Consider the following 26,194-nt stretch of genomic DNA (forward strand, 5'->3'; position numbering starts at 1 on the left):
CCAGCTTGCCTGCGACCCTGTAGAACAGGATAAAGCGGCTAGAGATGATGAGATGAGATGAAAAACGACATATTAACAACACACTGACATACTTTCATTGCTTTTTTTAATAATATAAAAGCAGATATCTTTGAGATCCAGGTGATTAGCACCCTTAAAGGCTTCTCTTCTTGCTGGTTTTCACGGTTAGCTTTACGCCGATGCTTTTATGCTACTCCCCTTTAAAGCCCAGCTCGAGTGGGGTGTGTTCTAGCTGAAATACCCATGTAAGATGACTCTGAGTGTGAACGAGTAGAAGCTCCGTTAGCAGGCAGGCCGCTGCTCTACAGTGTGGAGGTCTGGGGCGTGGCCACAGGAAAGAGCCCCTCTGTAGAAAACCAGCGGCGGTTTTTTTTTCATCTTTTGTAAACTTTTGAAACATTTTGACACGATGAATCGATCTGCGGTGAAGTCCACCCAGGACACGCTTATTGAGATGAGTGAGAGCGCTTCCCAGGCTGGCGGTAAGTCCTTCACACTTTCCCCTTTTTCCAGCCGCGGTTTCGGTAACGGTGCTTCAGACAAGGAGCGGCCATGAGAGACAGCAAAGTTCAGCTTCTTCACCGACTGTTCAGCTCTTTAGACCTAATGAACTGCTCCACAGACACTTTGTTTTGTGTAACTGTTCTCTCATTTGATATTATGTTTAATCTGAGTTGTGTTTGTGCGCCGTTTCTGAAACCACGGTGGTGAAACCCGGTCATAAAATTAGCACATGTTTATACCGGTAAACACCTCAGACATACAGCTGCTGAATAAAAAAAAAAACACCCTGAATGTTTGAAATATCTTTTCCTAAAGTGAATAGTTTGGGTTCTGCTACTTTTCTTTTAAAGTTTGGGGTCACCCAGACAATTTTGTGTTTTCCATGAAAAGTCACACTTTTATTTCCCACCATAAGTTGTAAAATGAATAGAAAATAATCGACCCCACAAATGTGATGCTCCAGAAAGTCAATCTGCTCAAAGGAAGGTCAGTTTTATAGCTTCTCTAAAGAGCTCAACTGTTTTCAGCTGTGCTAACATGATTGTACAAGGGTTTTCTAATCATCCATTAGCCTTCTGAGGCAATGAGCAAACACATTGTACCATTAGAACACTGGAGTGAGAGTTGCTGGAAATGGGCCTCTATACACCTATGGAGATATTGCACCAAAAACCAGCAGCTAGAATAGTCATTTACCACATTAGCAATGTATAGAGTGGATTTCTGATTAGTTTAAAGTGATCTTCATTGAAAAGAACAGTGCTTTTCTTTCAAAAATAAGGACATTTCAAAGTGACCCCAAACTTTTGAACGGTTTTATATATATATATATATATATATATATATATATATATATAAATAAAAGAGACGCATTCTTCTTCAGTATAATGGAAGGGTAACTCCTGTGGATAACGGGCTGTGAGAGACTGAGATATGTGAGAGAATGACTATGCAACAGGTCATGGGTTTGTGATTCAAAGTATGCTTGAGTTCAGCGCCGCCCTGGCGGTCTCTTCCACTTAGTCATAGAACCACGGTTACATTCGTAACCAGCGATTTCCCTTCAAGACCAGGCCTACTTCAAGCTCTGAATCTTTTTTTAGGATTCTCTCTCTCTCTCTCTCTCTCTCTCTCTCTCTCTGAGTGGAAATACTGTCACTCAGTTAAAGCAGTTGCTGTTTTATTTTCCTCAGTTATCTAACAGTATGGCGGCACGGTGGTGTAGTGGTTAGCGCTGTCGCCTCACAGCAAGAAGGTCCTGGGTTCGAGCCCCGGGGCCGGCGAGGGCCTTTCTGTGTGGAGTTTGCATGTTCTCCCCGTGTCCGCGTGGGTTTCCTCCGGGTGCTCCGGTTTCCCCCACAGTCCAAAGACATGCAGGTTAGGTTAACTGGTGACTCTAAATTGACCGTAGGTGTGAATGTGAGTGTGAATGGTTGTCTGTGTCTATGTGTCAGCCCTGTGATGACCTGGCGACTTGTCCAGGGTGTACCCCGCCTTTCACCCGTAGTCAGCTGGGATAGGCTCCAGCTTGCCTGCGACCCTGTAGAAGGATAAAGCGGCTAGAGATAATGAGATGAGATGAGATCTAACAGTATGTGCCCTTTTAAGTAAACACACAAAACCAACACATACAACCAGGCTGTCAACATTTGACATTTTCTAAATGTGTATTTTTCATTCCACAACACTTACGTGGCCTCTTTCTTCACTAGTGTTTTCCTCCTCTGTAGATCAACCAAAATGTCCTTCATGGGCAATTCCATGTAAATGTCAACCTCACCATGCAAAAATAAAGCAACATGTAATACATCAAAACCACTCCCAGAGATATCACCTAGGCCTGTATTTTACAGATGTGAATAAGTTGAACCAATTTGTCACAAGAATTGTTCCCTTCGCCTTAATGTCAGTCTTCTCATCTCATTCTCATTATCTCTAGCCGCTTTATCCTTCTACAGGGTCGCAGGCAAGCTGGAGCCTATCCCAGCTGACTACGGGCGAAAGGCGGGGTACACCCTGGACAAGTCGCCAGGTCATCACAGGGCTGACACATAGACACAGACAACCATTCACACTCACATTCACACCTACGGTCAATTTAGAGTCACCAGTTAACCTAACCTGCATGTCTTTGGACTGTGGGGGAAACCGGAGCACCCGGAGGAAACCCACGCGGACACGGGGAGAACATGCAAACTCCACACAGAAAGGCCCTCGCCGGACCCGGGGTTCGAACCCAGGACCTTCTTGCTGTGAGGCAACAGCGCTAACCACTACACCACCGTGCCGCCCAATGTCAGTCTTTCTTTCTTATAATGTAAACCCCAAGCTAAAATCAACTTTGATCATGTACAATTCTATATTATTGCCACAAGCCACAGAAATGTATGCTAAAATCCACAAAACAGCAAAACAATAGCCATCCTAAATATTATTTAAGAACTTTGATAGTTTTAGCTGATATTTAGAGAGTTTTTCAAAGGGTTATGGTGGCTAAATTGCTGATTTTCTAAACATATGCCATGTCTATTTCAGACGCGTCACATCCATAACGGAATTTCGTCACATCCATAACGCTGACTTTTCCTTCCGAAACTCTGCATGAAATACAAAATATTTTAAACAAAGATTTTTTTAATATTCACCTTGGACCCCTCTATCAAATGGATATCTCCATTTCGACATTAGGTTTACAATTTCACAGAGTTTGATAAAAATGTACAGTCACCCAAGAAAAGTGATACTTTGTCTGTCACATCCATAACGCATCTTTGATTGGCATTTTCTGGCATGCCCTAGATGTACTATGGGAATTGTTCTTGTTCTATCACTTCTCCAGTATGGTACAGCCTTAAAATATGCAACACCTGTTTAAATACTGGGAGAGAATAAAACATGCACTGGGTCATTTGTTGCCATTTTGAGTTCAAGTGTCACGTCCATAACGCTGGAATTGCTCTCATATAAATCTAAGCAGATTGTTTATTTAAAAGACTTAATCTGCATTGTAAATGTTTTATCTTTCCTTCACTCTGTGTCTCTGTCAGGAAAAAGGTCATTAAGTCATTTTTAACTCCAGACAGTTTTTGGCAATTTCAAAGAATTGCACGGTGGTGCAAGTGGGTAGCAAGAAGCCTCACAGCAAGAAGGTTCTGGGTTCGAACCCAGGGGCCTTGTCTGCGTGGGTTTCCTCCGGGTGCTCTGGTTTCCCCCACAGTCCAAAGGCATGCGGTTAGGTTAATATGGGACGGCCTTGGGCTGAGGTGCCCTTGAGCGAGGCCCCTAACTCCCAAGTGCTCCCCGGGCGCTGTTAGCATGGCTGCCCACTGCTCTGGGTGTGTGTGTGTGTGTGTGTGTGTGTGTTCACTGCTTCAGATGGGTTAAATGCAGAGAGGAATTTCACAAGTTTGCGATGAATAAAATTGTGCTTCTTTCTTTCTTTCTTTCTTTCTTTCTTTCTTTCTTTCTTTCTTTCTTTCTTTCTTTCTTTCTTATTAAAAATGATTACATGGAGAGTGGTGACACAGCTTAGATTTCAGAGATTAGATTAAGGTCAGTCAATAAGATAAGCCAGTAAGATAAAACGTTTAGTGCTTAGAAAGATTTGCACTGAACCGAAATGATTCAGTGTCCGCTGTATTGTTCAGTTGGATAGTTTATTAAGGGAAAAAGAATAATGCTTATTTTAAAGCATGAGGTGACAACACGAGAACCCAGTACATAGATTTTTGACACTCGGTTACCATTGCACATGGAGTTGATTTTTAAATTTGAAGTTAGATTGTTAAGACCATCATTACATCTTGGCACTTTATTTCATCATCATTACCCAACTTTTAAATCCAGACATACTTTGCACTCTGTTATCACAGTGTGGAGGAGATAGAGCGCAGAGGAACTTTGTTTTCAGCTTTTGCCGAGTGGTTGGTGGTTGCTATGGCGATAGAGGAACGTCGTGTACTTGCAGTATTTGACAGACTTCTGCAGGCACTTGTGAGCAAAATCATTTCCGTTTTCATTTTCACAACACCTATAGTATATGTGTCGGCTGATGTGATGCGGTGTAAGCTCTCTAACAGCAGCAGGGACTTCCTGAATCGGCGATGTAAATTACGAGGCCGGTAGCATAGAGAAAGGCCGCTATGGTTTTTAGCCCCAGCAAAATTGTCCTTGGGTGGCTTATCCTCTGCCATCTCTCTCATCGGTGACTTTCCATGTTCAGAGTGTATCAAAGCCTGATTGAGATACTAGTAGTTGTAAATTCTACAAATTATCTACAGGGACAAAGGTTTCTTATCTTCTGGGTAGTTTATGGTCAGCTAAGGCTTTTGGACTATTCAGTTAACAATATTATCACCCTAAGGGACAAATTATGTAATCGATCTTGAATTAGATTAAACTTAAGTATTTGGTGACTTTTCAGTGTCTACCTGCCAGAATTTCATATTTTTAATGTAAAATAATGGGTAAAGGTTGCATGTGTGTGTTTTCCCTTACACTCCAATCACAAGACGGATGCTTTTCCTTCACACATATCTTTGATCAAACGTGCATTTTCACTTTAATAGTTTCTTTGAGTCTGAGCAACCTATCAAGCAAACGTGAACTAGCAAGACTAAGCTAAATTAGTCCTTCAAGAGAATGCAGGTTATTTAAGGATTAATCAGTCTAATGATTAAACTCAACATCAGTACACTCCATGTAACTGAAAAGGTTGCATGATCTTACACCTGGTCATATAAGTGATGATCTACAGTTCTATGTCCTGACAAGAACACTTATGGCCCTTTTCCACTACCCTTTTTCAGCTCACTTCAGCTCGCTTCAGCTCACTTCAGCCCGACACGGCTCGCGTTTCGACTACCAAAAACCAGCACGACTCAGCTCGCTTCAGCCCTGCTTAGCCCCTAAAACTCGCACCGTTTTGGAGTGGGGCTGAAGCGAGCCAAACCGTGCCGAGTGAGGCTGGGGGCGTGAGCAGACACTCCCCTGTGCACTGATTGGTGAGGAGGAGTGTCCTCACATGCCCACACACGCCCCGCGAGCGCGCTGGGATCTGTAAACACCGTAAACCTGGAAGAAGAAGAATTACGAATTACGAGAATTTCTGAAGCCTTATGCGCCTCGCCTCATCTATACGCTCTTGCCAGTATCTGTTGGCGTTGTCGGTGACAACAAGCCACAGCACCAAGACCAGCAACACTAACGACTCCATGTTTATTGTTTACTATTCGGGTCGTGAGACTACCACTTAAAAGATAACTGATGTCACTGTTTGCGCTGCTTAACGACATCCCCTGACGTCCACCCACTTTTGCTAACTCCACCCAATGTGTCCACCCACTTCCAGCCAGCACGGTTCAGCGCGGTTGTAGTCGAAATGCAACTCCAACAGCCCCGCTCAGCCCGACTCAGCACGGCACGGCTCAGCCCAACTCAGCCGCGTTTGTAGTGGAAAAGCGGCAATAGATCTTCAAATGCTGTTCTTTTCAAGCGGGTGAATTACCATCTCAAGACATATGGCTATTATTCTTTTGCTGTAGCTGTGCCTCACCTCTGGAACACGTTACCCGTAGACATTAGATCTTGTGATTCGCTCTCTTTTCAAGTCAAAACCTAAGATTCATCTATTTAGAGCTTCATATTAGTATCTTTTATTGCCCATACATGTGTTTACACATTGTATATTTAGCGCTCAGAACTCTGTCGCTATGAGAGCTTTACTAATATGTTATGTTGTATGTCATACACTCTGCACTTGCATCATTGTCTATAGTACAGAGAATTGTCTTTGTCATGCTCGCTTTAAAAAGGGTCATATGCGCCTGATTCAGCTGGGGCTTGAGAAGTGTTTTATCCTAGTTGTATTGTTGTGGGTTTCCTTCCATCCATCCATCCATCCATCCATCCATCCATCCATCCAATCACTGTATATGTTATATAACACCAGTGACAAACCGTGACTATTAGAGCTGGGACTTCCGCTCAGCCAAAACTTAGCCGGACACACCAAAAACGCAACAGGGCAAAGGATTTTGCAAGGAATTAGCATCAGGCTGCCAAGTCGCTCTGTTGTGTGTAGTTGTCAATATTGATTTTAAAACTAACTAATTAAATTACATAGAGAAATGAATACTTAAGTATGAGTGAAAAATACTGTGGTGAGTGTGTGTAGAAAAAGAGCCTCTTGGTTATTACTCTGTGCTACTTGCTCTCGATAGCACTGGCTTAACTGCTTTATTAGCATTCGCTAACACTACTGATGAACGCTACACCGGTTGGAAGGTGACTTCACTGCTGCGCTGACAGCGCCGACTTATGGTTAATTTAACCGTGATTTAAAATTTTCTCTCACTACAAGTCAAAATCTGATTGGTTGGTGTGGACTTCCGGTTGAGTGATGAGAGGAATGGCGGCGTAGCTTGAAGCTCCCACCAGTCGGAGATAATTAAATCTCCCCCCAACTAATGATAAACCAAATTCAAATAGAAGTTACGAGGGATGAGCGGGGGGACACGCCAGAAAGGCCGAAAAACTCTGAAAACACAGGAAAAGACTAACGTAATGGAGGTAAGCGGTGAAACAGGGGATAATGGCGGCGAGGCAGCAACCGAAGACGTTACGCCAGCACTACACAAATACTTGTCGGACATGACCAAAGAAATCCGTGAACTCAAAAACGACATAACAGCACTCAACACGAGTTTTAAACAGGAGTTTGCTAATTTTAAAGAAGAAGTTTACAACAAGCTTAAGGTAAACAAAGACGAACTACAAGATCAGAAAAAAAGTCTCAGCGAGGCGCAAACACGCATCGAGGAGCTAGAGGCATATAACTTGGAAGCTAAAGACGCTCTGTTGACAACACTGCGTGAGCAGAGAAAGCTACAGGATAAGCTAACCGATCTCGAGGGAAGGTCCAGGAGGAACAATGTACGGATATTTGGAGTCCCGGAGGGCTTGGAGGGGGACTCGGTCACCCGCTTTGTCGAGGAGCTACTACAGAGGGAGCTGGCTCTGCCGGAGGGAACGAGTCTGCTGATCCAACGAGCACACCGAGCGGCAGCGAGGAGACCCGGTCCCGGGGAGACTCCCCGGTCCATAATCATAAACTTTCTCCGGTTTGACACAAAGGAGATGATATTAAAGAAAGCCTGGCAAAAGCGGGTAAAAATTGACAACTCGTCTCTGTACTTTGACAACGACTATGCGGCCGAGGTGGTACAGCAACGCAGAGCGTATATGGAGATCAAAAAGACCCTCAAGGCCAAAGGCATACGGTTCCAAACACCCCTGTCCAAGATCAGGATCCACTGGACCGATGGGCCTCGGCTCTACAACAGTGCGCAAGAAGCAGCGAAAGAGATGAGGAAAAGGGGAATGGATGTACAGATGAAGGAAACTGGTGAGGAGCGCATGATGGAGCAGCGGATTCAGGCGGCATGGTCATGGCAACGCGTCGGGGAACCAGGGGCGTGTGGAGGATTAACGCAACGCACCAGAGGAAGGCTGCAGGAGTTCAGGAGAGCTGAAGATGGAGGAAACATCTGATTGAAATGGGAGATCCGGACGGGCATAAAGTCTCATCTCAAAATAAGTGATCCATTACCATATCTTAGCTATATAGTACAGTACGTTAATGAGCAGACCTGGATATTTATGAGTAAAAGAGAGGTAATATGTTCCTGGGATAATGTCGGGGTTGGGGGGGGAAAGATGGGGAAATAGAGACAAAGTCATTTCAATACCCCAGGAGATAATCTTTGTTTATCCATTTGTTTATTGTTAAATACAGAGTTTAAATGCAAATTTACTACTATATACTACTAGGCCTTTTATACTTTTCATTTTGACTGGTGGAGTGGGAACGCAGAGAAATGTTGGACACTACTAGAAGGCAAGAGGGTCTATATGCAGGACCTCTATCCACCTCTAGTGAGGGGCCCCCCCATTACTGGGGGACCTTCCCCTCTCCTACCAACAGGGGCACGGGCATGATTGAAGAGGCCCGTTGTTATCGGAAGCATTGTTCTGGAGTTAGAGTTCTTATTGTTGTTCGAGTTAAAGATGTCAGTGGGAGAGAAGAGGGAAACTTAAAGAGTGGAGATGACGCAACATAGCCAGCTTAAAGTGGTGTCTCTGAATGTGAACGGGTTAAGTAACCCAATGAAAAGAGGGAAGGTAATAGCAAAACTAAAAAAAGAAAGAGCACAGGTTAATTTTCTACAGGAAACACATTTGTCAGATCAAGAGCATGAAAAATATAAAAGACTGGGATTTAAAAATACATACTATAGCTCATTCAAAAATGGGAGGAAAAGGGGGGTTTTGATATTGATACCGAATGGAACAAAATTTGAGACCTTAAAGGAAATTAAAGATAAGGAAGGAAGATACATTTTGGTTAAAGGGAAAATTGGAAATCAATTAGTTACACTCGTCAATGTCTACGCACCTCCGGACAGTGATAAGAGTTTTTTCAAGAACTTATTTGAAGTTGTTGTTCAGGAAATAGAAGGGATACTGATATGTGGAGGGGATTTTAACAATACACTGAATCAGGATTTGGACACAACTAGCGCAAAGAAAAATAGCAAAACTCAAGTGTCCCGATACTTAAATACTGTATTAACAGAGCTGGGAATTTCAGATGTCTGGAGGGAACTACATCCATTCGAAAGGGACTTCACATACTTCTCAGCTCCCCACTCAGTCTATTCAAGGATAGATTATTTTTTTATGAATGCAGCAGATAGATTTAGAATAGAAGAGTGTAAGATTGGAGTAGCAGACCTGTCAGATCATTGTATTCTGCACCTGACACTGAATATGATCAGCAGGAGACGGAATACAATATGGAGAATGAACGTTGGTGTACTAAACAATCCAGGATTCGTTGAGGACATCAAAAGAGAAATAAATACATACAAGGAAGAGAACGACAATGGGGAGGTAGACTTTACTACTCTATGGGATGCCATGAAAGCAGTTATGCGGGGAAAACTAATATCTCAAGCAGCATTTAATAAGAAAGATAGGTGGAAATTATATCAGATGAAGATTGAAGAGCTGAAAAAATTAGAGCAACAACATAAAGACTCGAATGATACAGGTTTACTTCAACAAATCAAGGAAGTGAGGACAAAAGTGAATGAGATACTAGGAGACGAAGTGGAAAAGAAATCCAGATTTCTAAAACAGACTTATTATGAATCAGGCCCAAAGGCTTCAAAATTACTAGCTAGGAGACTAAGGAAACAGCAACTCATGAATACAATTCATAAAATCAGAGATCCCATAACCAATTCATTAGAATTTGAACCAGGAAAAATAGAAAATGTCTTTGAAAAGTACTACAAAAAACTATATACACAACCACAATCAGCGGATGAGGAAGTAATAAGAAACTTTTTAAGTTCGTTAGATCTACCAACAATAGGAGAGAAACAGAACGAAAGTTTAAATTCATGTATCACAGTAAAGGAACTGGAAGAAGCCATTAATAAGTTGAAATCAAATAAAGTTCCGGGGAGTGACGGCTTCCCGGCAGAATGGTACAAAATGTTTAAAAAGGAATTGGGCCCAATGTTATTAGCAGCCTTCAATGAAACCTTAAAAAAAGGCAAGATCCCCCCCTCTTGGAAAGAAGCGATAATTACGGTGATACCCAAGGAGGGAAAAGATACGGAATTCTGTGAAAACTATAGGCCTATATCAATATTAAACTGTGATTACAAGATATACACAACCATCCTAGCTAAAAGAATCGAAACTTTTATGGCAGAACTAATTAATGAAGATCAATGTGGCTTTATCAAGGGACGCCAAACACAGGACAATATAAGGAGGACTTTACATATAATTGAAGAACTACAAAAAAAGGGAGAAAGTGCACTGCTGCTCAGTTTGGACGCAGAAAAAGCTTTCGATAGCGTCAGTTGGAAATTTTTATATCTTACTCTAGAAAGATTCGGCTTTAATGCAGACTCCGTTAACATTATTAGAACACTTTATCAGGACCCGAAGGCTAGAATTAAAATAAATGGTAACCTCACTAATTGGTTCAAACTGGAAAGATCTACTAGACAGGGCTGTTGCTTATCGCCAACTCTCTTTGCAATTTACATAGAACCTTTGGCCCAGGCAATAAGAGAAGATGATGATATAGCAGGGATAGAGGTAAAGGGCACAGAACATAAAATTGGTCTATTTGCAGATGATGTTATAATCAGTCTAAAACAACCAGATGTCTGTCTTCCAAGACTTATGGAAAGATTGGATTCATTTTATTACTTGTCGGGATATAAACTCAATGTGACAAAAACACAGGTACTACCCATTAACTATAACCCACCCCAAGCCATTCAACAAACATATAAATTCAAATGGAAAGCAAAAACAATGAAATATCTAGGTGTAAATATTAGTGGAAACTTAACAAAACTGTACGAAATTAATTATGGGACTCTAAATCAAGAAATTCAAAAAGATATAGAAAGATGGAAGGCGCTAACATTGGATTTTAGCTCCAGAATAGAAATCATAAAGATGAATGTTTTACCGAGGATATTATACTTATTCCAATCATTACCAACAGAAATCCCCACATCACAATTCAGAGAATGGAACAAAAAAATCTCACGATTCATCTGGGCAGGGAAAAGACCAAGGATAAAATATGCAACTCTTCAGATTCCCAAGGACAAAGGCGGGTTAGCCCTACCAAACCTCTTAGAATATTATTATGCTGCCCAAACTCGGCCTTTGGTGTATTGGTGTGACCCTGAGTATACTGCAAGGTGGAAAGAAATAGAATTAAAAAGAGAGGGATACCACATCCAAAGTATGATTGCAAACAGGGACATGTTTAAAAAATATAAGAATATGCTTGATCCAATTACTAGATTCACTCTGGAAATCTGGTTCACAGTGATTAGGAAATACAAGTTAGAAAGTGAAACAAAAATTTTGAGCTGGCTGATTGGTGACTCTAAATTTAAACCAGGGGTAATGGATAGTAGCTATGAACAATGGATAGACAAGGGGATTACAGCAATTTGTACAATAATGGATCGGGGTAAAATTAAAAGTTTCCAAAAACTGAAGAGGGAATATGGACTGGAGGATTGCGACCTGTTTAGATATTACCAAGTTAGAGACTTCTTTGACAAAGAGATAAAACCAGATCTTCCCCAGGAGTTGAATAAAGTAACTATAACACTGTGTAATGCATATAGAAACATCACTGGAAGAGTGGTCTCGGCACTGTACCAAGGGCTAGAGAGGAGCAGAGGAACTACTACACTGTATGTGAGAGACAGATGGGTGAAAGAAAGTAAAATGCTGTTAACTGAAGAGGACTGGCTTAACATATGTGATGTACAGCGAACCACCACCAGCTCCAGGATGTGGAAGGAATTCTGTTGGAAAAATATGATCAGGTTCTTTATCACTCCCAAAAGAAAGAACAAAATTACAACTACACAACAAACATGCTGGAGACGGTGTGGAGAGCAGAATGCAGGTCACACTCATGTATTTTGGGAATGTACTAAAATAAGAAACTATTGGAATGATGTGTGGGCAGAATTGAAAACGATACTGGGATATGAATTACCAAAGTCATGTGAGATATTATACCTGTGTAACCTGACAAAGGAAAATGTACAATACGAAGATGGATATCTGGCAAAAATTCTGTTGGCTGTGGCCAAGAAAGCAATTACCAGGAAATGGTGTAGAGAGGACCCTCCTACTCTGAGGAACTGGCTGGACATAGTGGAGGAGATAATCAACATGGAAAAATTTACTTATATATTGAGACTTCAACAAACAAAATTTGATAAGAAATGCGAGAAATGGATGGATTATAAAACCCAAAGCAGAGGCACCACTGAAAACTTGGACTGATGTCAGAGACAATTGAGGACTATTAATAACAAGTACCCCACTGACCCTGTAATATGTTCTGTAATGTTGTGTTGTTTTGTCTTTGTTTTTTTTTTTGCCAAAAATTAATAAAATTTGAGTTAAAAAAAAAAAAAAAAAATCTGATTGGTTAATTCATCTGTCACTTCCTACATAAACATACACAGCCCTGGCCTTCTGTTCTGGCAATAAAGTCCTAACCAATGAGTGAGCCAGCAAGCAAAAAAATCTCATTGGATATCTCTAATGTTTTCAGGACAGTAACCCTTTCATTTCTGAAGCAGATTTGATAGAAAATGAGGCCAAAGTAGAATTAGAAGAGAATAATTATAATGAAATTATGAAAGAATGAAAGAAATTAAATATAACATTTGAAATGCTGATATGTTTGGGCCTTCTCTGAAGGCCTAGAAGGCCCTGATGGTTCCCCATGTATAACACGTAGGAGGCTAAATGAGTTGAGGTAGGTAAGAGTTTTAGAAATTCCACTCTGATAAAATGGAAAAAGCCTACGTGCTTGATTTACACTTGAAGATTATTTACCAAGAGACTCGTCCTACTAATTACATATTTTCATATGTAAGATTAGAATTGATGCAGATGCTAGTATATAAATGCAAGAATACAAACATCTGTGATGGTTCTTGTGTTTATTCCAACATGATGATGTCTGAAACATGGGACTGCTGTTGGGTAGCTGCTGTGAAATTCACGTAGCTGTGTGTAGCTTTAGATATATTTTGTATACTACATGTTCCATGAGTGTGTAGTCTTCTATCTGCATCTCTCTTGCTCTCTTTCTCTCTCTCTCTATCTTTGAGTGCATGTCTGGAGGCTATCCTGATTAGAGATAAAGAGGAATTTACCTTTTCAGAGGAGGGAGTATGATTACATTCAAATGTTTAGTTATGAGTAGCACGCTGTGTGAGCACAATCGCTATCAGGTGCGTTAAAATGTAAATAACTTTTCTAGAATTTCACCAAAACTCATTGAATTTTCAGCATTGTAAGAGAACTCCCTAAAGTATTATTCAGCAAAACCCCAGAATGATAGCACAAATCTAGAATTTTTAACAGAATTTTAGTTCTTAAAATTTAACGTAATTATGGACGTCACGCGTAACATTTACACCCGTGAAAAATCACTTTGAATGCTGTTTTGAAAGTTTTGATCAAATATTCTCTATAATAAAAAATCGCTTAACTATTATAAACACAGTCTTTTAATGTATCAAAAAATAATTTTGATAAAGCAAGGAAATTCGGAAGAAAATTTGTTTTTTCTTTTGCTTGTTGTGTGCGTCACGCTACCAAAATCTAACTAACCCCTTCACGAACAATTCCAACTTTCATGGACTTGTAGCGCGAATAAACCTTTCAAAAAAATATATAATACTTCTCACCCAGTAAATTAGAATCCTGGTGATTTATATCCTCGTAGCTTCAGTAGATCTAGAGATTTAGTCGATTTAGTAAATCCCAAACGCTGTGAAACACGCCAGCCATCTATGGTGAGAAGCGCTGCTGTAGTTGAGAAACTCTCATTTCTCCCGCTTCCAACTAACTCCGTGACCCATACCAAAATAACAATGTCACGCTCATCACTTAAGGATGATTTATGCCAAGTTTCACGGAAAAATACAGCGAAATAAACTTGCTAGAAGCATTTTTCAAAATCCCAAACATTATGAAACATTTTTTGTAGGGTTTCAGGTTACAAATTTCGAGAATAGAGAAATTGCGGCACAAAAGTTTGCCACTAAACTCGCGAAAATACTCCATCCTAGCGAGTTTCACAACCGAACTAGGCTACGTTGCAGTCCGTGACCACCCAGGAATGTTCTAGAACAGTGATTCTCAAACTGTGGTACGCGTACCACTAGTGGTACGCGGGCTCCATTCTAGTGGTACGCCAAAGAATTACTTAATTAAATATAAAAAAAAAAGTGAAATACTATCCATAATATCCAAATGGATGAAAATATCTTATCAACCGATGACAAGAAAATGAAAGGAGATACAAATTAAGTTAATAATTTTAAAAAGTTTGCAAGTGCTTCTGGGTAGCCATATGTAGCGTACGTACGCATTCCCGCCGGTTCCGCTGACAGACGGTTATCCGCCATTGGTAGACTAGGCTGTGATGGGAAAAGGTGGAGGTGGCTTTGCGAATTACGACGAGTACGACAAAATTACTGTTGTGGCTTAAATCCGCGAATGGGAGCGTGGATCAGGGGAGAGGGAGAACTGAAGAGGACGTGTGTGAGCCGAGCGCAGATACTAACGACAGTGGCAAAACCAGCCCCAGAACTGCTAGGAAACGGCAGAAACCAGTAAGGAGGAAGTATGACGAAAAATACATAAAACTGGGATTCATTTGGAGCGGGACAGAGGAGCTGCCCAGGCCGCAGTGTGTTGTATGCGGGGACGTTCTGAGCAATGAGTCCATGAAACCACCGCATCTCAAACGGCATCTTACAACCAAACACACAGCACTAAAGGACAAACCAATGGATTTTTTTTTACGAAAACGTGATGAACTGAAGCAGTCCAAGTCCACCATTCTGTCCTATGGTCCACCCGTAGCCAAAGCACAGGAAGCTTCATATCGTGCCAGCCTCCTGATCGCCAGAGCCGGTAAGCCGCACACAGTCAGGGAACTGCTGTGTTCACCATTAGCCAAAGAGATGACACAATTTTATTTGATTCATTATTTAAGTACAGTGTTTTATTTTCCTATATATAAACACAGTGTTCTTGTTCAGAGTACTGTGTGTAATGTTACAGTGGCCAACAATATTAAATATACTTCTTAAATAATAATTTTCACTTGGTGAAAAAAGTTTGAGAACCACTGGTTTATATTATGCGAAGTGTAATAGATGAGTAGCATGCTATAGATGCACAATGGTGTAACATAGGGGAAAAAATAAAAAATTCAGGTTTTGATTTTATGTACTGAAATAACTATTAGGCACAATTTTTACAATATCTATATAAATTAGTTGTTTTTACCCATTTTAACGATTACCCATAATGCATTGTTTATCGTGCTAAAACAAGCAAAAACGTCATAAGACAGTGGAAATACTACCTTTACTACCTTCACGTGGCATCTTTCTCGATCGCACATGCCTAGAAGCGTACCTTCTAGAACAGTGGTTCTCAAGCTTTTTTCACCAAGTACCACCTCAGAAAATACTTGGCTCTCCAAGTACCACCATAATGATCAACATTAAAATACAGTAGCGTAGTAGGCCTAAGTATTCATTAAAAACAAGGCGGAGGTTTTATTTAACAAGTATATTTAATATTGTTGGCCACTGTAACATTACACACAGTACTCTGAACAAGAACACTGTGTTTATATATAGGAAAATAAAACACTGTACTTAAATAATGAATCAAATAAAATTGTGTCATCTCTTTGGCTAATGGTGAACACAGCAGTTCCCCGACTGTGTGCGGCTTACCGGCTCTGGCGATCAGGAGGCTGGCACGATATGAAGCTTCCTGTGCTTTGGCTACGGGTGTACCATAGGACAGAATGGTGGACTTGGACTGCTTCAGTTCATCATGTTTTCGTAAAAAAAAAATCCATTGGTTTGTCCTTTAGTGCTGTGTGTTTGGTTGTAAGATGCCGTTTGAGATGCGACGGTTTCATGGACTCATTGCTCAGAACGTCCCCGCATAGAGCACACTGCGGCCTGGGCAGCTCCTCTGTCCCGCTCCAAATGAATCCCAGTTTTATGTATTTTTCCTCATACTTCCTCCTTACTGGTTTCTGCCGTTTCCTAGCAGTTCTGGGGCTGGTTTTGCCACTGTCGTTAGTATCTGCGCTTGGCTCACACACGTCCTCTTCAGTTCTCCCTCTCCCCTGATCCACGCTCCCATTCGCGGATTTAAGCCACGACAGTAATTTTGTCGTACTCGTCGTAATTCGCAAAGCCACCTCCACCTTTTCCCATCACAGCCTAGTCTACCAATGGCGGATAACCGTCTGTCAGCGGAACCGGCGGGAATGCGTACGTACGCTACGTATGGCTACCCAGAAGCACTTGCAAACTTTTTAAAATTATTAACTTCATTTGTATCTCCTTTCATTTTCTTGTCATCGGTTGATAAGATATTTTCATCCATTTGGATATTATGGATAGTATTTCACTTTTTTTTTTATATTTAATTAAGTAATTCTTTGGCATACCACTAGAATGGAGCCCGCGTACCACTAGTGGTACGCGTACCACAGTTTGAGAATCACTGATATAAACCATATTTTATAAGGAATAGTCTATTTTATTGTGCAGTATATTGAATATATTGTTCAGTGTGCATATCAAACCAAGAGCCTCGTACTGAACAACATGATGTACCATTGTTGATATTGTTACACCCCTGGTTGTTATACACACTGGCCAGCCAAAAAAAAAAAAAGCCACAGTTTGGATTGAAATAAGTGCATATTTCAAAGCATTTGATTGCAAAATTACTGCAGTGATGAACGTTTCAGCTGTCAAAACTTATTTTAACCCGAACTGATGCAGTGAGTAGCTTCTCATTTCTTTAACAATGATGTTGGAAGACGTATCCCACAGTTGTGGAAAAGATGTTACCGTGTTTTCAGAAGGGTCAAATTATTGGCCTGCATCAAGCAAAGAAAACAACTAAGGAGATTGCTTGAAGTGAGTATTTGGGTTAAGAACTGTCCAAAGCCTGTCCCGAATGAACAGGTTATCACATCAATCTCATCTCATCTCATTATCTGAAGCCGCTTTATCCTCTTCTACAGGGTCGCAGGCAAGCTGGAGCCTATCCCAGCTGACTACGGGCGAAAGGCGGGGTACACCCTGGACAAGTCGCCAGGTCATCACAGGGCTGACACATAGACACAGACAACCATTCACACTCACATTCACACCTACGGTCAATTTAGAGTCACCAGTTAACCTAACCTGCATGTCTTTGGACTGTGGGGGAAACCGGAGCACCCGGAGGAAACCTACGCGGACACGGGGAGAACATGCAAACTCCACACAGAAAGGCCCTCGTCAGCCACAGGGCTCGAACCCGGACCTTCTTGCTGTGAGGCGACAGTGCTAACCACTACACCACCGTGCCGCCCATCACATCAATGGATTTTTATTTATTTATTTTTCCCTTCCCTGATGGCATGGTCATCAAACTAGGGCTTAAAGGGCACGAGGTGTCATTTTCACATATGAACTGGCCACCACAGAGTCCTGATCTTCACCCCATTGAGAATCTTAGGGATGTGCTGGAGAAAACTTGACAGTGGTTTGACTCTCCAGTAGTCAAGACAAGATCTCAGTGACAAACGAATGCAACTCCAAATGGAAACACATGTTGTGTGTGAAACAATGCCACAGCAAATGCACACCATAATCAATGCTAAAGGCGGTCCAACAAAATATTCAAATGTGCCTGGCAGGATAGTTTCCACACTTGCCATAACGGATATATTTGGTTCGTGTAATGTTTGCAGAAAAGGTGTGTTTTTATTAAGACAATGTAAAGTATTTGCTTAAGTACAAGTTTCATTCTATGAGCTGTAAGTACGGCCGCTGAACTCTTTGGGAGCTGAGGAGTAGGATCAGTGCCATGCACTGACAAAGAATGAAATCACAAAGGAATATGTATTTATTCAAACCCCAACCCTCTTTGTGCGAGATGTAGTCTATATATGAACCGTACTAACTAGGCATGAGATGATGCACTAAAGCAACAATATGAGATGTATCCTGATAAAGTCCACAAGGTGATGTTGACACAAATAAAATATTACATTTTAATAAATATTTTGTAACGACAAGAAATCAAATCACTGTAATATCAGTATTGTAACAAAATATAAGAATTTCCTCATCCCACCAAAATTAGTTTCTGGTTATGTCACTGCAGGCACAACACATAATATGGTGGTGTACAGTGACTACCCTTTGGATGGCGATTCCACTTACGAGCTGTGAATTGGGTGAAAATGTTGAGCAGTAATGTGCTACAGGCTGTTTTACTTCTGTTTCCATTTCCCCAAATGAAACAAGGCTGTAGTTCTTGTTTGAGACTTGTGTGATAACGCTTTCTTCTGATTAACTTAACTTATTTTGGACTATTAACCATGTTTTGAGGCAGTTAGGGTCCCACTTTCAGATTTCATGTTCTCTGAAGGCGCTTTCGGACCAAACAGATCTAGGAACTTATCCAAAGGAACGACCCACTGGGAAGCCCCTTGAGAACTACATACTTTCAAGAGGTTTTTTTTTCTGTTTCCATTTGCGCCGCCAGTAGGAATGCTGAGTGACATAATCTGGCTTGTGAGTGTGACAGCAGGAAATGCTAGCGAAGATTTTTATATTTCACTTCGACACATCAGAATCGCGCTGTGTCCTCCATCTCATATATACTCAGTAATGCCTGGATTTCTCTGTCAGTCCATTTGTCCATGTTCTTTCCCCCATCTTTAATGCAAATGTTAAAGGGCATATCACAGGTAAATTCAGGAGCAAGATCAATATAATTCTCCTATTTTCTATTAAACTTTGGTCAAATATCTGTAACATTCTGCATCCTCTGTGATTTTTTTTTTTTTTTTTTAACCTTACGCAATACCAGAAAAATTCAGTTGAAATCAAGCCATTTGAGGCGAATTGGTCCGCCTCTGAAAAAACTTGCCATTTGAATTTCTTGGCAAACATTGATTTTCGTGACGTCATCTGTGGGACGCCTCCTTCTGAATCCTACGCCAGCGCTGGTTTGTTTATGAGAAAACAACCTGGTGGTTTTCTGCAAATTTCTTCAACGTTATCACGTAATTATTAAAATGGTTAACAGATGTATTGTAGGAGGGTGTAGCAACACCAATCTTGATGGGATTAGTACCAGTGGCGGCTGGTAGTCTTTCAAACAGGGGAGGCTGGTCGGTTACGATATTTCCAGATTTTAAAAGAAAAAAGAAAAAACACATCAATTTTGCCCATACTCTTGCCTCTGATCTGGCTGATTGTTGGCAGGGTCACAAATTGTGAAATAACAGGTTCTTTTGGCCCATTAGCCTACTGTCCAATATACATGATGGTGGTGTTGGGGGGGGGTATATTTTAACATTTTATATTTTAAAATTGTGGCATGTTGTTTAAAAATTGATCATTATTGAAAGCAGCTCTTTGTCAGGAACCTCAGCAGTAACAGCAGAGTGTTCTGGAATAGGCACAAGCACTGACCTTGGGGAGCCAAACATAGAGCTGGGTGCCACACATTTCATTCAATGACACTTTCCCTATATTTTACTTATTTTGACTGAGAAATGTTTTATTGACAATTTTGATAACCCTTCACTTTTAATCCAGGTCTGTAGTGTGAAATGTTCTCAGCTGTGTTTTTGTTTAAAAATGTTTTCCAAATTGTAGCTGTGTTTAATTCATATCCAGAAAAATATATATTCCAATATAATATACTCAGCATAAACATTTTAAATAGATTCTATATTTTTGGTCCATCCATGACATATTACTAAAGTAGCCTATTTACTGTTGTTGATGTGGGTCACTTGCTGTTAGCCAATTCACTTTCTCGTACCAGGAGAGCTGAAAGGAACGAGTATTATTCCCTACCTTTTTCACCAAGTCAATTTGAGGCGTTGGTCTACCCTGCTCTTTAATTTTAATTTTTTCCTCGAAAGGAAGACTGGCAAATGGCTTCGCCAAAATTAAATCAGCAATGCTTGGCATCCGTGCGCAGCTTTCTTGCTAGCTGACTAGCCCCCTCAAGTTCAAGTTCAGTCACTCAAACGAAATTTCTGGAACTAAGATAGCAAACTTGACAACACTATATTTACACTTTATTTACAATGAAAATATATACAAACTAAAAAAGCTGGTAGAAACCGTATATAATGAATGAAATCGAAATGTAAGCTGATCTCTTACAATACACCACAGCACTTGCGAATCCGCATGGGACTGAACTGAAATTCACCGCTGCCTGTCTATAGTTGAAACGAGCTGTCAATCAAAGAAAATATCCGGCTGCTTTCACCAATCACCAGTCTCCTCGCGGAAACTGCCATGTCCCTCCCACTGTGAGGCTCGGAGTCCGTGGGCGGGCATTTTCGCAGTATTTGTCCAATAACCGTCTTGCATTTTGAGATTGACAAGCACATAGCTCCCAAATGCCATTGAAGTCCACTGAAGCTGGGAGTCCGTGGGACTCCGTGGGCGGGCGGTTTCGCAGTATTTGTCCAATAATCATCTTGCATTTTGAGATTGAAAAGCGCATAGCTCCCAAATGCCATTGAAGTCCACTGAGGCTGGGCTGCATCGCGTTGTCACGAGGGGGAAAAACTCACGCGCACATTAGGCGAACTGGGGAAAGTTATAACGGAATGATTTCGCACTGTAGTGGGTTGAGCACATATATTTCTATGATTCTGGATCTGAAATAGCAATGTTATAAGGTCGGCTATAACATAAGCCTAGCGCAATTCATCCTACACGATGTTCGTCATTTTTAGAGGCGGCCGAGTCTCCCTCGTTGTCTTAGAGCAATCGCCCGTGATTAGTACTCATCGTTTTCCAAAAGACCGGACAATGAGAGGGAAATGGGAGCGCTTGGTCTACACAGGCTGTGCACTGAAACCATGCAAAGCTCGCGCAGCCTGCTGGCGCTTCTGCAGATAACGTCACGAATCTGGCTCCAGACTCGCTTGGGATTTTTCCAGACGCGTTCTGTTATTTTATTTTTTTCTGCTGTAGACAGATGGCCTTGTGCAAAATTACCCTTCTGGATGAGTGTGTAAAGGGACATACTTTCATATTAAAAAAAATGAAATGGGTCCAGGATATGCACTTTAAGGGTTGTAGTTTCCATGGCTAACGTTTTACACTGATTTTTTTTTTTAAATGTCGGTTGCCAGTGTTGCATTGCCTCGTGTTTGACCAATCAGCATGCACTTCCATCTGGACCAATCACAGTAGTCAAGTCAAGTTTATTTGTATAGCGCTTTTAGCAATAAACATTGTCGCAAAGCAGCTTTACAAAATTTGAACGACTTAAAATATGAGCTAATTTTATCCCTAATCTATCCCCAATGAGCAAGCCTGTGGCAACGGTGGCAAGGAAAAACTCCCTCAGACGACATGAGGAAGAAACCTCGAGAGGAACCAGACTCAAAAGGGAACCCATCCCCATCCTGGCAACAACAGACAACATGACTATAACATTAACAGTCCTAACATAAAGTCAGCTTTGTTGATGCTATAAACCCCCCCACCGGCGGAAACCCGAGCGCAAAACCGTTCACGACAACCGTAGTCCCAAAGTCAGCAAGTCAGCTGCAGTCCCCAGCCACAAAAGCACCACTGCAAGAGTCTAGAGCGTCCTCCAGGCGCGTCCTCACAGTACACTTATGTCACTCACGGTTCCTCTTGTGCTGGGAGAATGTCTACTCTGGAGTAGGAACTAAAAAATTCCCTCAAAACAGAGTTCTTAAGAACAATTGTTCTCAGTTCCTGCATTGTGCAAACACAAAAAAGGGGAACTTCCTCCAACAATTCTAACTATGAAAAAGTTTCTCCAGTCTGAAAGCACCTTATGCTACTACCGCTGGTGCTGCCACCTAGTATCTAAGAAGAGGTAGCGCTCATAATGAATATTACCCAGAAATATAACCATACGCCTCCGAGATGAAAAATTCTTCTTGCCGTTATTTTGTATTGCAGTATTTGAGAAAATTAAATTTTGTCTCATGCTAAGTAATAACCATATGCTCAAACCAGTTATCATTTTTCAAATGGAAAAATGTGCATCTCCAAGAATTCAATTTTTTAGATCCCTTTTCACAGGGAGCATCATACGAGAGAGAACCAAAACTAGAAAATTTAAAGGCATTTCAATTTAGAAATTAAAACGCCACTACTTTTTTGTTCATATTTATATGTGCAAAGTTAAAAGACATAATGGCCTTCATTTATCAATATAACCTAGAAACCAGCACAGATCTGAGTGTAGAAATCATTGTATGACAGGGTTCACCTGTGATTCATGAAATGTTCATATCTCGCCAACCACAGCATAAGAATGATCGGGCATTGATAATGTGGCAGCTGGAATTCATCGTCTTTAAATATTCACGCCCCTAAATATTCTCGGTTTAGAGGCCGTGCCTCTTGACTTTACAACATAGAGAGGCGCAATACGGCCAAGAAAGGAAACGTCTTTGCCAGGGTATTTATCTAGAAATTGAGAAAAGGGTGTCTGATGGCTGAGCAAAGAACTGCTGGGGGGGTCTGGGGGCATGCTCCCTTGGGAAAATTTGAAATATTGAAGTAAATTTGGGGCCCTCTGGTGTAATCTTGGCATGAAAATAAGGTGTTTTAGGTAGTGAATTTCTGAAAAAGGAAATCCGTCAACTCAAATCTCATCTCATCATCTCTAGCCGCTTTATCCTGTTCTACAGGGTCGCAGGCAAGCTGGAGCCTATCCCAGCTGACTACGGGCGAAAGGCGGGGTACACCCTGGACAAGTCGCCAGGTCATCACAGGGCTGACACATAGACACAGACAACCATTCACACTCACATTCACACCTACGCTCAATTTAGAGTCACCAGTTAACCTAACCTGCATGTCTTTGGACTGTGGGGGAAACCGGAGCACCCGGAGGAAACCCACGCGGACACGGGGAGAACATGCAAACTCCACACAGAAAGGCCCTCGCCGGCCACGGGGCTCGAACCCGGACCTTCTTGCTGTGAGGCGACAGCGCTAACCACTACACCACCGTGCCGCCCGTCAACTCAAATCATTTCAAGAAAAACAAAGTCTTTATTTTATGCCATTCTAATAGCACATGTAGCCTTTGTGCCTAATTTTGCAATGCTCAGTCCTGATTAGTATGGTGTGGTAAATTGGTAATTGCTGTGTCAATGACAGAAGCTAACCTTTACATGTACATATTGAGCATGTGATAACATATTAGACAGGGTTCTCCAGAAAGTAGCCGGCTTAAAAAAAGGAGTAGATGGCTAACGCTAATGGGGGCATCTGGGGGCATCCCCCCCCGTCAGAAAATTTTGAAATTTGCATGCCTTCTGGTGCATTCTCAGCTAATAAATTACTAACCATTTCCCTGTAAAGTACTTGCAAGATATGTATGAAATTTCCTTCCAGGTGTGTGTGTGTGTGTGTGTGTGTGTGTGTGTGGCTTTCTCAGTTCCTCTCTGTAGTACAGTATGCTGCTTGGTTCTCTAAAATAACTACATACGCTACGACATAGTCATGTGGTCCGGCTCAGCAAATCAGAGCATGAGAATTGGCCAACAAATATGGCCTTGCTTCTGGTCACGACCTGAATTGAAGACAATTTCGTGGTGAAATAATTGGATTTGCAGCAAATTATGGCCAGTGGAGAAGATATAAATCACTTGAACATCGAAAGGCAAGTTTTTATTTATTTATTTATTTATTTATTTTTCTGGGCTCGAGTACACAGACGCAGACCATGTGTGTAGCTGGAGAAAACCGCCAGTCGCTAGGGCTTCTGGACACCTCTGATTTAGAGATTTCACACACGCCTCAGACGAGGTTGCATGAAAAGTTCTGCGGCTTCCTCAAATGGGAAGTCCTCAACGGCTATCTTAGCGTAGCTTAGATGAACAAGGTGGTCCAACGTACAGATGCTAAGTTGGGTGCGGAAGTCAACCTGTGTTCTGTTGCTACAGCTGAACATGGCTGTAGTATGAAACAAGGACTATGGTTGTTTGCTGTGCCACGCGCTGGCCAATGGGAGCGCGCTGTCGGTTCTGAGCAGCAAATCATGCCCCGCTTCAGAAATAAGGGAGCGCAAACATTGTACCGGAGAAACACACATGTGGGATGCTGATTTATTTGTTATTTTCTCTAATAGGAATTTTGAAGCTGCTTGTTGCAGAAAATTACCCATTGACTTCTGGTATTGGCTGTCGAAAAGAGGGGTCAGCGGTTCTCTAGATAACACAGTGGTCTTTGCCCTTGAAATAGAAACTCCAACATTGCAAATCCAGTTGAATTAATTATTTCTATTTGGCAGCCTGAAAAGTTGCATCACAGGGAGTCAGAAAAATGCAGTATGGAAAGAAATCACTGCTGTGATGAACAACGTGGCTGTCGACAGTCGAAATCCAGGTGATGTTTTAATATTTAATTTATACACCTGTGATATGCATAGCCTATATACAATATATAATGATATAATGGCTTATATTGCAAATCTTTACATGTAAAGATTTGAAGAAAAAAATAATCTTAAAGGTCAGATCTCAAGCTTGCACCTAAAATTTACATGGTTGTGGAGTTTCTTTATTTCCTCATTTTAATGACGTTTCACATCAGTCAGAGCCAGGCACCAGTGGCGTTCAGCCGTCGGCTAAACAAACCAGCCTGGACCCTCCCTACAGAGCCAGGCATCCATGAGCTAAGAGAGACCGAGCGTGTGACATGAGATTTGATCGTGACCTCTGCTCATGTCCACACTGATTAGTGCCAAGCTTTGCTTGGAAATGACCGTACACCCAGTTTTCTCTTGGATGCTCATTTCATAAATGAGGGCTCATGTATGTAAGTCTGAAGTTGAATAAAGTTAAATAACAAACACGTCAGAATATGTACTATATTTCCCACCACTGTTTGTTACATTCATAAAGCAGTAAATCAGTGACTAATATCTCTGATTAAGCTGAGACCTTTTAATGCAAACAGTTTTACAAGGGCGGCACGGTGGTGTAGTGGTTAGCGCTGTCGCCTCACAGCAAGAAGGTCCGGGTTCGAGCCCCGTGGCCGGCGAGGGCCTTTCTGTGTGGAGTTTGCATGTTCTCCCCGTGTCCGCGTGGGTTTCCTCCGGGTGCTCCGGTTTCCCCCACAGTCCAAAGACATGCAGGTTAGGTTAACTGGTGACTCTAAATTGACCGTAGGTGTGAATGTGGGTGTGAATGGTTGTCTGTGTCTATGTGTCAGCCCTGTGATGACCTGGCGACTTGTCCAGGGTGTACCCCGCCTTTCGCCCGTAGTCAGCTGGGATAGGCTCCAGCTTGCCTGCGACCCTGTAGAACAGGATAAAGCGGCTAGAGATAATGAGATGAGATGAGTTTTACAACGACTATTCATTTTTGTCGTTTTTCTGGACCAGGCACTTTTCCCCTAGGAACTCAACATAAATTCGACATTTTAAATTTTTAAAAATAATCAAAAACATCACTTTTTTTTGGAAGATGAGAGAAAAAAATTAAAATAGGCATAAAACAAAGTCTAATACCTTCATATTATCACTCTATAGATAGTTTTCACTGACGTCACGGCATTCCGGGGAACGCCCCCCAGCCGCCATCTTGAGGGGCAAACAAAACGGATCATCGCCACTACCGGCTACGTTATCTCAGACGAATTTATTAAGTTATATAGTCAGTTTTCTAAAATAAAGATCAATGTCGGCAAAATCAAGCAAACGGAAGTATATAGATACATTGGACGACATCTCACGACAATGGTATGCAGCCAAACTGGCCTTGATTGGGGGACTTGACCCCTACGAAGTGGACAAAGATGCATTTTCAAGTGACTATGCAGGGCTGCCATCCATATCGTACCCTGATATTGTGAACTATTTCGTGAATACTAAAAGCGCCTACACACTTGACGACCTCAAAGCATACAAGTCGCTGGAGTCATACAATTATTTTGTCTGTGGCTGGGTC

General features: G+C 41.6%; 1 protein-coding gene across 2 annotated transcripts in view; it reads left to right on the forward strand.

Annotated features, from left to right (window-relative positions):
• The first annotated feature begins 281 nt into the window (after positions 1-281).
• The window catches only part of ano5a (anoctamin 5a), a 95,797-nt gene continuing 69,884 nt past the window's right edge, over positions 282-26,194 (forward strand). For both annotated transcript variants that reach the window (XM_060914907.1, XM_060914909.1), the window contains exon 1: positions 282-503. In XM_060914907.1, the coding sequence (XP_060770890.1) occupies positions 431-503 (73 nt within the window). In that variant the 5' untranslated portion in view covers positions 282-430. The remainder of the gene's footprint in view (positions 504-26,194) is intronic.

Source organism: Neoarius graeffei, chromosome 2 (assembly GCF_027579695.1).
Source record: "Neoarius graeffei isolate fNeoGra1 chromosome 2, fNeoGra1.pri, whole genome shotgun sequence".
In the NCBI taxonomy this organism is placed as follows: domain Eukaryota; kingdom Metazoa; phylum Chordata; class Actinopteri; order Siluriformes; family Ariidae; genus Neoarius; species Neoarius graeffei.